General features: G+C 47.8%; 1 protein-coding gene across 1 annotated transcript; it reads left to right on the top strand.

Annotated features, from left to right (window-relative positions):
- The first annotated feature begins 11,005 nt into the window (after nucleotides 1-11,005).
- Nucleotides 11,006-12,984, top strand: LOC136386914 (lymphocyte antigen 6H-like). The gene is made up of 5 exons (XM_066358033.1): nucleotides 11,006-11,095; nucleotides 11,325-11,382; nucleotides 11,645-11,742; nucleotides 12,364-12,522; nucleotides 12,783-12,984. The coding sequence occupies exons 3-5, from the start codon at nucleotides 11,676-11,678 to the stop codon at nucleotides 12,938-12,940; spliced, it is 384 nt and encodes a 127-aa protein (XP_066214130.1). The 5' UTR covers nucleotides 11,006-11,095; nucleotides 11,325-11,382; nucleotides 11,645-11,675; the 3' UTR covers nucleotides 12,941-12,984.
- The last annotated feature ends 241 nt before the right edge of the window (nucleotides 12,985-13,225 follow it).

Raw genomic sequence — 13,225 nt, forward strand, 5'->3', positions numbered from 1 at the left:
CATATACAAGGAGAGACGCTTACTGACAGCAGGGGGGAAAGACATTAAAAATCGCAATGAAATTCTTGCCCTCCTAAACGCCATTTGGCTACCTACCAAAGTTGCCATTATCCACTGCAAAGGACACCAGAGAGGGGACTCGCCTATTGTAAAGAGTAACAACCTAGCAGACTCACCTGCAAGAGAGGCAGCCACTAGGCCACAAGAAAGCCTTCTGCCATTGCTGCCTAAGCCAACGCTACCTCCGGATTCTAGATATTCCCCAGAAGAAGAGCAGGAAGGGATGCAGTTGAAAGGGAAGAAAAAATTAGCAGGGATAGACAGAGCTTCCAGACTCCTGGCTCTATTTACCCCAGGGCATAGTAAGAGAAATAGTAGGAGATATTCATACTAGTACGCAGCTAGGACAAAACAAGCTAGAACAACTTATCAGGAAGTATTATGTAGGGCCCAACATCAGGGATATTGTCCACTGCATTGTCTCGAGGTGCAGCATCTGTGCCAGAGTAAATGCGCAGAACAAGAAGCTATCCCCTCTTTGTGAGGTGTTGGGGGAAAGCTCCGGGAGAACTGTGGGAAATAGATTTCACAGAGATGACCCCTGGGAAGTCAGGTTATAAATATCTATTATTATTAGACACCTTCTCAGGATGGATGGAAGCATTCCCCATGCGAGGAGAGGCTGCTTCCACAGTCTGCAAAGTCTTATTAAGGGAAATCATACCTAGATATGGCATTCCCCTAGCCCTAGGATCAGACAATGGACCTGCATTCATATCCAGGATATCTCAAGAATTAGCCACTAATTTAGGTATTAATTGGAAATTGCATTGCATTTATAGGCCCCAAAGTTCAGGACAGGTAGAAAGAATGAACAGGACTCTGAAGGAAACTATAATTAAGCTGAGAGGGGAGACCGGCGAAAACTGGGTTGAGCTCCTCCCTTTCGCCCTTTTTAGAACCAGATGTACCCCCTATCTCAATAAATAGACCCCTTATGAAATCTTATTTGGGCAACCTGTGGCCCTTGTACTTCGATTGACCAGAGGGGAACTAGAGATTTCTAATCATAATTTCCTCAAGTCCTTGCAGGCCCTGCAACACATCAGAAGCGAGGTTCAGGCCCTCCAGAGATTAGCCCAATCGAATGCAAAACACAGGTCCCGAATACCGGAGCCACCGGAGCCTGGACAGTGGGTGTGGATTCTCAACCACAGACGAGGCAACCTTTAGCTGCGGTGGAACGGACTGTTCCAGGTAATCCTGAGTACACCCACAGCTATTAAGGTAGCTGAAAAGCCCTACTGGATCCACCTCTCCCACGTAAAGCCGGCCCAACCACCCGACGAAGGATCTTGGAGATGGCAAGTCAAGCGGACCCCTAGAGAGCTTCTAAAGCTCACCTTCTTTTCCACTTAGGACTGATGACTTTTTATTGTTTACCCAGCAAGGGACTAGAGTTGCAGGAATAGGTTTTAATCAGGACAGCAGATGGCACAGTTATAGCACAGAATAACACCTGGGATAATAACCCCATAACTCTCCAAGCTGACTTATCAAAGTTCTTTGAAGACAAATTCTGTGATTCACCAGAAGCTTGGAGACATTCTGATTCAGCCAGAAGCTCTCTCACTGATGATTTGCCTAGCTCATACACCTTAGGTAATAGGTGTAACCCCAATGTAAAAAAACTAGGGCTTTATGGTATACTCCACACTATGCTTGCCCCGAACCCCCTTCTGGATGGCGTCACATATGTGGGTCTCACTCAGATTATTTTTGTAAAAAGTAGGGTTGTGAGACCCTAGTCAGTAAATTTCAATAGAGTCCACCTAAACCAGGTAATATACCTTGAGAAGCAAATAGACTCCCTATCCGAGGTAGCCCTTCAGAATAGGAGAGGGCTAGACCTCCTCCTCCTTGAGCAAGGAGGACTGTGCTGCTTAAAGAAAAGAATATTGTTTTTACGCTAACCACTCTGGAGTAATTAAAGAGAATATCAAGATACTTGCAAACAGATTAAAGAATAGGAACCTAGAAGAAGACAGCTCTAGCTGGTATTGTTGCACTCGCTGGGTAAAACAAACACTGGAGACGTTTGGAGAGTTTCAGACAAAGTTTTATGGCCAAGAGAAAAAGAAAACAAAACAAAGCAAAACAAACCTGCGCAGGGGTGAGCTCAGGTGGTAGTCACAAGAGCCACACTGAGCGCCTACAGTCTAGGGGTTTTTATAGCGTAGCAAGCAAGCAGTTCATACAGAAGCGAATTTGGCGTTTAGCAATTGGATCCCCCAAATTAAATTTTAGTCACGTGCCTTAGTAATCAGTCATACAGTTGAAAGCCCCAGCTGGAAATGTCCCTATCTATCCCCTAGGATGTGGTTACATTTACTATCTTAGGAGTTTTTACGACTTCCTTATCTCAAGGACTCCTCAGCTCCTAGCCATCCTGGGAGTCTAACGACTTCTCTATCTCAAGGACTCCTCAGCTCCTAGCCATCCTGGGAATCTGGGCTCATCTGTTTACTGGACTAATTCCTTTGAAGTTATTTCTAAAGCCCATTAATGTATTTTATGGCTTTTATTCGAATGTCACATTTCCTCCTCTTCTTTGTCCTAGTTAAATCCTTAACTATAACGGAGATTCTTCGGCTGCACTAAGGCGTTGGTACGGCTGAGATAAAATCATTATTTTAACTGTTTCTATTCTTTAATAAAAGCAAATAACTTGTTAAGGATTACGGGTCCAATAGTGAGGGCCAATAACAATACTAACAATGGTCCTGCTAGTGTAGTTATCAATGTAGTTAGCCAAGGTGAGAGTTTGAATATAGAGGTGAACCAATCTAAATTGTCATTATTTTGCTGAATGTGCTCTGCTAACTGTTTTATTTTATCTATTTTATCCTGGATTTCATTGCTGTTATTAGTTAAATTAAAACAACACATTTCTTTTATTTTTTTACAACCCTGGTGGTGAAATAATAATAGATAATCAATAGCCGCCTGATTATCTAAAATAGCTTGACGTAATTGCTGCTGTTCATGATTTAAAAGAGTCAATGCTTGAGACGTTTCGTTGATGCTTTTAGCTAAGTTACAAGCTAAATGCTGGATTTGTCTATGATTGTAAGCACCCCATACTAGATTCCCTACAACACTTAAAATTATGGCATATCCTTCAGCTTCTGACAATAATCGTACTTCATCATGACATTCAGGTCCTACAGGGATGGAGGCAGCACGCCTACTGCGAAGAGTGGTATTATGCTCAAGAAGTAACAAATCATTCTTGTTAGGTAAGAAAGTAGCAATCCTAGATAAACAACAAGTGGTGTCAGTAAGATTAGGGGGAATATAATTATATGTCATAGAGTTACAGGTAAAGAACCATCCAGTAGGCAGGGTAACATAGCCATAAATGGAAGGGTATTTGATAGTATTATTACAGGGTAAAAAACCAGGGATTGTCTTACAATTTTTACTACAATTAACAAAAAGAACACAAGTATCATTGGGTACAATAATGCTATGGGGAGTATGAATCTGTAATGCATGGCTTGGCAACTGATAAGAAGCTTTTCCCCAGTTTGCTAAATCTAGATAAGTTACAGTCTTATTAGGGATACTGGAGAAGAAAGTTAAATTCCTTATGTCAGCTGCCGGTTTACATACCGGGCGTAGACATTTTCCTAGCATGAAATGAGTATGACTATCCTGTTCAAGGCAAAACGATGAGACATTTAGGGTGCGTGCTAAAGCCACCCATAAATTCCCTGGATGATTCAGGGTTTCCTGGAAAGCAGGTACTGGTTTAATACTGGATAACATACAAAAGAAAACCATTGCTACGATTCGGGTAAGAACCGCACTTTTAAGGGATTGTGGGGATCCGCTTTGACTCTCCATTTGGCTTCCTTCAAGCTCGGTTCTTGAGCTAACTTTACATGTGATAGATGAATCCAGTAAGGTTTTTCAGCTATCCTCACAGCCGTGGGCGTGCTGAACAGTACCTGGAACAGTCCTTGCCACCGAGCGTCAAGGTTCCCGCGATGATGGTTAAGAATCCATACCCATTGTCCTGGCTCCGGTGGAGTTGGCAGTGGAAGTCCTTTGAGTTGGTCCTTCTGCTGGTCTCTAAGCGCCCGTACTTCTGCACGTATCAGTTGTAATGCCTGTAAGGACTTTAGAAAACTTTGATTAGAATTCTTAATTTCTTCCCTCGTTATTTGTGGAACCAAAGGAGTTGGTTGCCCATATATTAACTCATAAGGAGTCTATTTTCCTGTATAAGGTGTATTTCGAACCCTATATAATGCAAAAGGGAGTAGCTCTACCCAATTTTCGCCAGTCTCTTTTCTTAACTTAATTATAGTCTCTTTAAGGGTCTTATTCATCCTCTCGACTTGCCCTGAACTTTGAGGCCGATAAATGCAATGTAATTTCCAATTGATCCCTAATCTTTTTGCTAATTCCTGTGATATCTTGGACACAAAAGCAGGTCCATTATCTGACCCTATAGCAATGGGAATGCTATATCGTGGAATGATTTCTCTTAAAAGTATTTTACAAACTGTTGAAGCAGTTTCTCCTTTTGTAGGAAAAGCCTCAGTCCATCCAGTAAAGGTGTCTATTAGAATAAGCAAATATTTGTAGCCTAATTTCCCTGGAGTCATTTCGGTAAAGTCCACTTCCCATAGTTTTCTAGGAGCTTTTCCTCAGTGCCTGATGAGGGGAGGTAATTTCTTATTGATAGCATTTACTTTGGCGCAGGCCTGACACCTAGACACAACAGAGTGTATGATATCTCTGATTTCCACTTCCTTATAATATTTTCTTACTAGATGTTCTAGTTTTTGTTGTCCTAAGTGGGAGCTGCTATGTATTTCTTGAATTATTTGTCTTAACACTCCTTGTGGTAGGTATATTCTGCTGTCTGGTAATTCTATCCATTCCTGTTTACTTTTCTTACCCCCTAGTTGCTTACCTTTCTCTTCTTCTTTTGGCTCATACCTCGGTTCTATTTGTAAAGTAGGGGGTGGGATGAGTAGCAGTTGGTTAGTGTGTTCCTCCTCTTCTGCTGCATTCCGTGCCGCTCGATCAGCAAAGTGGTTTCCTTTTACTATAGGGGAATTCCCCTTTTGATGTCCTTTGCAATGTATTATTGCCACCTTTTTAGGCAACCAAATGGCTTCTAATAGAGCTAAAATTTCATTCTTATTTTTAATTTCTTTTCCTGCAGTAGTCAAAAACCCACGCTCCCGGTAGATGGCGCCATGTACATGGGCCGTGGCAAAGGCATATCTACTGTCTGTATAGATGTTGGCACTTTTCCCTTCAGCAATTCTAAGGGCCTGTGTGAGTCCGAAAAGCTCAGCCCATTGTGCAGATGTGCCTTTAGGCAGTGCCTTTTTCCATAACACAGTATCTTGAGTGGTCACCGCAGTTCCAGCATACCTTTGCCCATCCCGAACATAGCTACTTCCATCTGTAAACAGAGTTAAATCTGCCTTCTCATAGGCCTGATCCCGTAGATCTGGTCTGGCTCCTGTAATGGTATCTAATATTTGTCTACAGTCATGGATCACCGATGGGTCTGGCAACGGGAGCAATGTAGCAGGATTCAAGGCCGTTGTTTTCAAAAATTGTATTGCGGGGGGGGTTCAGCAACTGTGCCTGATACTGTGTTAGTCGGGCATTCGAGATCCACCTATCCGGTGGAGCCCGCAGCACTTGTTCTAAATAGTGCTCTCCAATGACCTGAATGTCTTGACCCAGAGTCAGTTTACTGGCCTCCTTAACAAGGATGGAGGTAGCAGCAAGTGCTCTCAAACAATTTGGCCAACCTGATGACACAGGATCTAGTCTTCTGGACAGATAGGCTATTGGTCTTTTCCAAGGTCCCAGTTCTTGACAGAGGACCCCTAGAGCAATGCCCTTCTTCTCAGTCACAAATAGTTGAAAAGACTTAGACAAGTCTGGCAGGGTTAATGCCGGGGCTGCAACTAGGGCCTCCTTAAGTTTTTGAAAAGACTCTCGTGCCTCCTCTGTCCATACAAATTGTTCCTCTTTTCCCCGTGTTAACTCATGCAAAGGTTTGGCCAGCTCTGCAAATCCCAGTATCCAAAGTCTGCAATATCCCACGGCACCTAAAAATTCTCCTACTTGCCTCTTACTTACAGGCTCAGGAATCTGTAATATAGTCTGAATTCTTTGGCTAGACAAACTACGTTGTCCTCCCCTCAAGTCATACCCTAAGTAACTCACGGTTTGGGTGACAATTTGGGCCTTTTTAGCAGATACTCGATAGCCCATCCGTTGCAGTTCTTGGAGTAGTTCCAATGTAGCTTCTTGGCAACTCTCCTGGTTTGGGGCTGCGATAAGGAGATCGTCCACATACTGCAGCAGCACAATTGAAGAGTGGCCGGCTCGAAACTCCTGTAAGTCTTTGCACAAAGCCTCATTAAATATGGTTGGTGAATTCTTAAATCCCTGAGGGAGCCTGGTCCAAGTGTATTGGCCTGAAAGTCCATTCTCAGGATCATTCCACTCAAAGGCAAACATTTCCTGACTTTGCTTTGCTAATGGAATGCAAAAGAAGGCATCTTTCAAATCTAATACTGAATAGAAAACATGCGTTGGTGGCAATGAACTTAATAGGGTATAGGGGTTTGGCACAGTAGGATGTATGGTCTCTACCCGAGCATTCACTTCATGCAGGTCCTGCACTGGGCGATAGTCCTGAGTTCCAGGCTTTTGTACTGGCAGTAGAGGAGTGTTCCAGGCAGATTGGCATTCCCAGAGAATCCCAGCTTCTAATAAGCGCCTCAAGTGCTGTGCTATACCCTGTTTAGCCCGAGCAGGTACAGGATACTGTCTGATGCGTACTGGGCTGGCATCGCTCCGCAACAGCACTACTACAGGCGGCTGATGTACTGCCAATCCCGGAGGATTATTCTCTGCCCAAACTCCAGGAACCTGCTGCTTTACTTCCTCGGGGATGCCCGTAAACCCGCTCTTACCTTCCGGGAGGGAGGCAATCAGGTATTCTTCTGATATTGGCACAGTCACTAATACCTTGCCTTCTGCATTCTTCTCCTGGTTGAAGGTTATTGTTGCTTGAAATTTTTGCAACAAATTTCGTCCCAACAGCGGGTAAAGGGCAGTCTGGAATAATCAGGAATGAATGAGTAATAGTCCCTCGTGCCAGGTCTGTAATCCGAGCAGTGGCTCGAGGATATGAGACAGCTTTGCCAGTGACCCCTATTACCTTTGTGGATTCCTTTTGTAATGTCCCAAGTGGTCTCTTTAGGACGGAATAAGTGGCCCCCGTGTCAACTAGGAAGGTAGTTGGTTTCCCCTCAATTGACAGTGTGACCATAGGCTCCTGGGGGCCAACAGAAATGGAGCCTTGGCCCCGTCAATCTAATTGGAGCAAAACCTGTGAGCTTTGTTCCTGATTTACGGCCTGTAGCTTAGGGCAATCCTTCTTCCAATGACCTTTCTCTTTGCAATAAGCACACTGGTCTTTATCTAGTTGCTTCTGCGGGAAAGTTCCCTTCTTTCCCTTAAAGTGCTGCTGTTTCCCTTTTGGTCCTTTTGATTGCTGTGCCAAGAGTAGTTTTACAGCTGCTCTCCCTAACTCAGGGTCATCACGATTGACATAGACTCTCTGTGCTATTTCTAATAATTCACTCCTATTCTTTCCCTCAAATCTTTCTATTTTCTGGAGCTTCTTTCTAATGTCTGGGGCTGCCTGAGTGACGAAGGTTATGTTTATTAGCCTGCGATTTTCCTCTGCCTCAGGATCAATAGGGGTATAAACCCAGTAGGCCTCCATTAGCCGCTCTAAATATGCAGCAGGGGACTCATCCTTCCCCTGAGTTACCTCACCTACCTTACTAAAGTTGGTCGGTTTCTTAGCAGCTGCCTTTATTCCCCTTAATAGAGCCCAGTGATATTGGGTAAGCGATTCCCTATCCCTGACATTGTTTGGATCCCAACTGGGGGGGCTCCTGGGGAGCGTCCTCTCTAGTTCCCTTTCAGTGCCCCCCTCTTCCCTAAATACTTTTTCAGCTTCTTGGCTGATGCGGGTTCTTTCTTCCGTTGTGAACAGGGTGTGCAAAAGCTGCTGACAATCATCCCAAGTTGGTTGATGGGTCCTGAAAACAGTCTCAAGCAAAGAAATTAACCCCTGAGGTTTCTCTGAAAATGACGGGGTCTGATGTTTCCAATTATAAAGGTCACTAGTAGAAAAAGGAATATAAATCATTCAGGATGGTGCATGTGGTCCTTCATCTAGTGGGGGCAGCACCTCCCTAAGAGGTAACATTGGGGCACCTCCAGCAAAGGAAGGTTGAGCATAAGGGGTCCCCCCCCGGGTGTGGGGAGGACTCTGGACATTCTCGGGCACAGTTGAATCTGGCTCCCTGGGCTTCTGATAAGGAGGAGGATAATTTACAGGGTCTACTATATCCTCAGTAACATCAGAAAGGACCGGATACGATTTGGGAGGCTTCTTTCAGGTGCAGGTGGAGTGGAGGGAGGGCGAGGCTTAATGTCCGCTGCGCTCACACAAATAGCTCTCTTAACCTTTTGATTTGCTTTTATGCACCTCTTAATGTACCCAGGTTTGTCTGTAGCTATATCTATCCAAACATCTATATACACATATTGGTCTGGGTGAGGCACCTGATATATAATGGCTCTTACTGCAAAAACTATGGGCAGATCAAAGGTTCCTTCAGATGGCCATCCAACCTTAAGAGATGGCCACTCCACTTGGCTTAAGGTCCGGAGAGTTTCTCGATCGGGTGGAGGTCCCCCATAACCCTGAGCTCTCTTCTGAAAATCAGAGAAGTTACTTAAAATGCAATCAAGAGGGGATTTACGAGTAGATTCTTGCTGTCCCATCTCGCGGTACTTGTTCTTCTCAGCCAGGTATGCTTCTAGTCCTACAAAGACAACACACAGGATTCCCCACCCTATAAGCAGGGTGATCCAGATAGATGAGCGTTGATCACACTGTACTGGCAAACAAATTAACACCAAACACAACAGTGCAGCAAATCCCAGGAGGGCAATACACAAAATTTTCCACACAGTCATTCAGGCTAAACAAACAACCAGACAGCAGCACGGCGCGGCGCGAGTGAGCTCACTACTTTGAAACGATCGATCGATTTCAGACAGAAACAGAAACCTCGGCCGGCAGCGTCCTGCCCTTTGGCCCGAGTGTCTGGGCGGGTCACTGACAGCGTCCTGTCTGCCACCACAGACTGTAAGTGCTCCGGAGCCAGATTACAAAAACAAGAAATTCTACAACAAAATACTCACCAGCTCAAACAGCTGTTCCACCTGTCCCCAGTCAAGATTCCCATAATGGGCAATCCCGGACGAGCCCCCATAAAATGTTGCACTCGCCGGGTAAAACAAACACTGGAGACGTTTGGAGAGTTTCAGACAAAGTTTTATGGCCAAGAGAAAAAGAAAACAAAACAAAGCAAAACAAACCTGCGCAGGGGTGAGCTCAGGTGGTAGTCACAAGAGCCACACCGAGCGCCTACAGTCTAGGGGTTTTTATAGCGTAGCAAGCAAGCAGTTCATACAGAAGCGAATTTGGCATTTAGCAATTGGATCCCCCAAATTAAATTTTAGTCACGTGCCTTAGTAACCAGTCATACAGTTGAAAGCCCCAGCTGGAAATGTCCCTATCTATCCCCTAGGATGTGGTTACATTTACTATCTTAGAAGTTTTTACGACTTCCTTATCTCAAGGACTCCTCAGCTCCTAGCCATCCTGGGAGTCTAAAGACTTCTCTATCTCAAGGACTCCTCAGCTCCTAGCCATCCTGGGAGTTTGGGCTCATCTGTTTACTGGACTAATTCCTTTGAAGTTATTTCTAAATTCCATTAATGTATTTTATGGCTTTTATTCGAATGTCACAGTATGCCCCTATGTTCAAGACTTCTCCTTGGTTAACTACCCTCATATCCACAATTGCTGGACCCCTGCTATTATTATTATTGGCTCTTACCATTGGACCAACAATCCTTAATAAGCTCCTTGCGTTCGTAAAGGAGAAGATAGATGTACTGAAGTTTTGGGTTTTTTTATTATTTTATTTATTCATTTTAGAGAGGAGAGGAAAGGGAGAGAGAGAGACAGAGAGGGAGAGAGAGAGGAGAGAGAGACAGAGAGAGAAGGTGGGGAGGAGCTGGAAGCATCAACTCTCATATGTGCCTTGACCAGGCAAGCCCAGGATTTTGAACTGGAGACCTCAGCATTTCCAGGTCGACGCTTTATCCACTGCACCACCAGAGGTCAGAGATGTACTAAAGTTACTAGTTCTGTCCCAACCTTACACCAGTCTCCCCACTGATGAAGAATCCAGGGTTTGATTTATGCCCCAAAGAGATGAGGGAATGTTAGATTCTGAAATGTGTGCCTGTGGGTGCCGGAAGTGTATTAAAAGAGCAGAAACAAGGTCCTGGCCGGTTGGCTCAGTGGTAGAGTGTCAGCCTGGCGTGCGGGGAACCCGGGTTCGATTCCCAGCCAGGGCACATAGGAGAAGCGCCCATTTGCTTCTCCACCCCCCCTCCTTCCTCTCTGTCTCTCTCTTCCCCTCCCGCAGCCAAGGCTCCATTGGAGTAAAGATGGCCCGGGTGCTGGGGATGGCTCCTTGGCCTCTGCCCCAGGCTCTAGAGTGGCTCTGGTCGCCGGCAGAGCAACGCCCCAGAGGGGCAGAGCATCGCCCCTGGTGGGTGTGCCGGGTGGATCCCGGTCGGGCGCATGCGGGAGGCTGTCTGACTGTCTCTCTCCGTTTCCAGCTTCAGAAAGAAAAAGAAAAAAAAAAGAAAAAAAAAAAAGAAAAGAAATTCACCACTAAGCTAAAACCGGCTCCTGCTGCTATGCCGGCCCCTGTTGCTATGCTGCGTGCGAACTCCCTAGCCAATAGCTAAACTGTCACATCTGGTTCTGTGTAATGCCTACTCAGGATATATAAGGACCTGGCGTTGCGGTCCGCAGGGAGACGGAAGGACACAACTCCCTGTGCTGCCTCCCGGAGCATCGGAGCGCGGACACCCTTGAGATGTAAGTGAGTCTCCTAAGCCCTGGCCTGCACTCCACGCTCGGATCCGCCCTGAGCGCTGACCCGAGGGAGGGAGAGGCGAATGCAGAGGGCTCCGCGCGGGGTTCCCAGCACCCCAGCCCAGGGGTGCGGGGTGGAGACGTGGTGTGAGCCCCTCCCTTCATCAGCAGGTACAGTTCCCTCGCTCCTTGCCCTTTCCTTTCCTTTCCCGACGCACCTACCGCTCCCCAGGGAGAAGACGCGCCACGACACCCTTCCCTCCTCATCCCACAGGTGTCGGGCGCGCGGGGTGGGTGCATCTTGGCCTGCCGCCATGCCGGGAGGACAGACCTGTTCTAGCTGGAAGGGAGGCTGTGATGGTGGGCACTCTGGGGGATGGTCTGGGGGTGGGCTTCTTCGAGCTTAGGGAGGACCCCTGCCGTGGATTCCCGGGAGGAGGTTGTATTTGGAGGCCAGAAAAGGAGAGGGTTCTTCGGCCCGGTCAGGACCTGTGTCTGCTGACCGAGGCTTCTCCCAGCCAGGCCTGAGCCCCAGACGACCCTTGTCCACAGCTCCCACGCCTTCGCAAGGTCTGCCTGGAACATGCTGCCTGAGATCATGAAGGGCCTCGGTCTGGTGCTGCTGGCGGCTCTGCTGTGCTCTGAGCCTGGTGAGTCTTGCAGCAGCTCTCCCAGGGTGGGCCACGTCCCCACCCCTACTGGACTCCTGCGACCCCAGACACCCTCTCCCTGGCTGGTGCTGCTCCACCTCCAGCCACATGGGTCCCTCCCTACTCCTGAGGGCACTGAGGGGCTTCCTCGCCTGTTCCTGCACGATGCCCGTGGTTCAATGCAGGGGTTCTGTGCTCCATTAAGAGCCCCAGCAGGCCGCCTGTCAAGTCCAGTTTGGTCCTTGGAAGCTTGGAACAAACGAACGAACTGTGCTTTGGGAGGGGTAGGGGGAGTGTGTGAGGAGGTCAGCGTGTGCAGGGGGGGCACCTTAGGTGTGAGGTAGCTGTGTGTGTGGGTATACTCGTGCATGGGGCCAGGGAGAGGGCCTCGGGGCATCCAGAGTCCCAGGTGTGGGATCCTCCCTGGAAACTACTGGGAAGTGACACAGGGTCTTCTCGGTGCCAGTCTGGCCTGGTCACTGCTGGCCACGGGGTGCCCAGCCTCTCCCAGCCCAATGGTTCTCCCAGCAGAGCCTGCAGCAAGCAGGTGGGGAGGATGCAGGGGCTGGCCTGGCCTGGCCTGCTGTTTCTCTAGTAATCCTGTGTCTCCGGTCTGTCTAGCTGATGGTTTGTGGTGCCAGTTCTGCACAGCAATCACCAATTTCAGCCACTGCACTGCAAGGGAGTGCCTGCCCACCAAAAAGGTGTGTGCTAGCGTCCGCATCACTGATCTCAAGCACAGCAGTATGCCAGTATCTGCGGCGCAGTTATCCAGCAGCGGTAAGCCAGCACCTGAGCGCGGTAGGGAGTTTTGGGGGGTGGTCTCAACCTCTATGGCTTGCTATGTGACAGCGAACAGCTGCCTGTCTGGCCCTGGGCCCTCCATGTCATTGGGGACAACGGGGGTGGGCTGGGAGCTTTAGCTCTGCTGTTCTGGGGTTCTGAACCAGGGCCTGGGCTGGATTCCGGGGCGGAGCAGAGCGCAAGGCAGAGAGGGCCTACCTGGGGCTCCAATTTCAGGCTCCCCTCCTCTTCTCCAGACAGGAAGGACTATTCCGTGAGTAAGATGTGTGCCTCATCCTGCAACTTCCTTAAGCGGCAGTTTTTCTCAGATTACCTGATGCTCTTCATTAATTTTGGGATCTTAAAAGTAGATGTGGAGTGCTGTGACAAAGATTTTTGCAACTGGGAGTCCTGAACCCTGGCTTGGGGGCTCCTGCTCAGCCTGGGGCCCATCCTCCTCCAGGCTGGGCTCTGAGGTCTTCTCCTTCCTGAAGGGCTTCTGACCTTGTCCCCGGGGCTTGTGGCTGCCCCTTCCTCAGCCTGACTTGGCTGGGGCTAGGGCAGACTTGGTCTGGCTCCATGGTCTGTGGTCCTCACTCCTCCCCGTCTCTCCACCACTTCCCAATTTCAGCCAGCAGGACAACTCCAGGACACAGGCATTGGCATCAGCGTCGCCGGGTGGGTGGGGCGAAGGCAAGGG

This window comes from Saccopteryx leptura, unplaced genomic scaffold (genome assembly GCF_036850995.1).
Source record: "Saccopteryx leptura isolate mSacLep1 unplaced genomic scaffold, mSacLep1_pri_phased_curated manual_scaffold_21, whole genome shotgun sequence".
NCBI classification, from domain to species: Eukaryota; Metazoa; Chordata; class Mammalia; order Chiroptera; family Emballonuridae; genus Saccopteryx; species Saccopteryx leptura.

Excerpts from the sequence above, each read along its gene's own strand:
- LOC136386914 (XM_066358033.1), top strand. The coding sequence starts at position 11,676 with ATGCTGCCTGAGATCATGAAGGGCCTCGGTCTGGTGCTGCTGGCGGCT. Across the intron at positions 11,743-12,363 it reads TCTGCTGTGCTCTGAGCCTG|CTGATGGTTTGTGGTGCCAG; the intron begins GTGAGTCTTGCA and ends CGGTCTGTCTAG. Across the intron at positions 12,523-12,782 it reads GGCGCAGTTATCCAGCAGCG|ACAGGAAGGACTATTCCGTG; the intron begins GTAAGCCAGCAC and ends CCTCTTCTCCAG.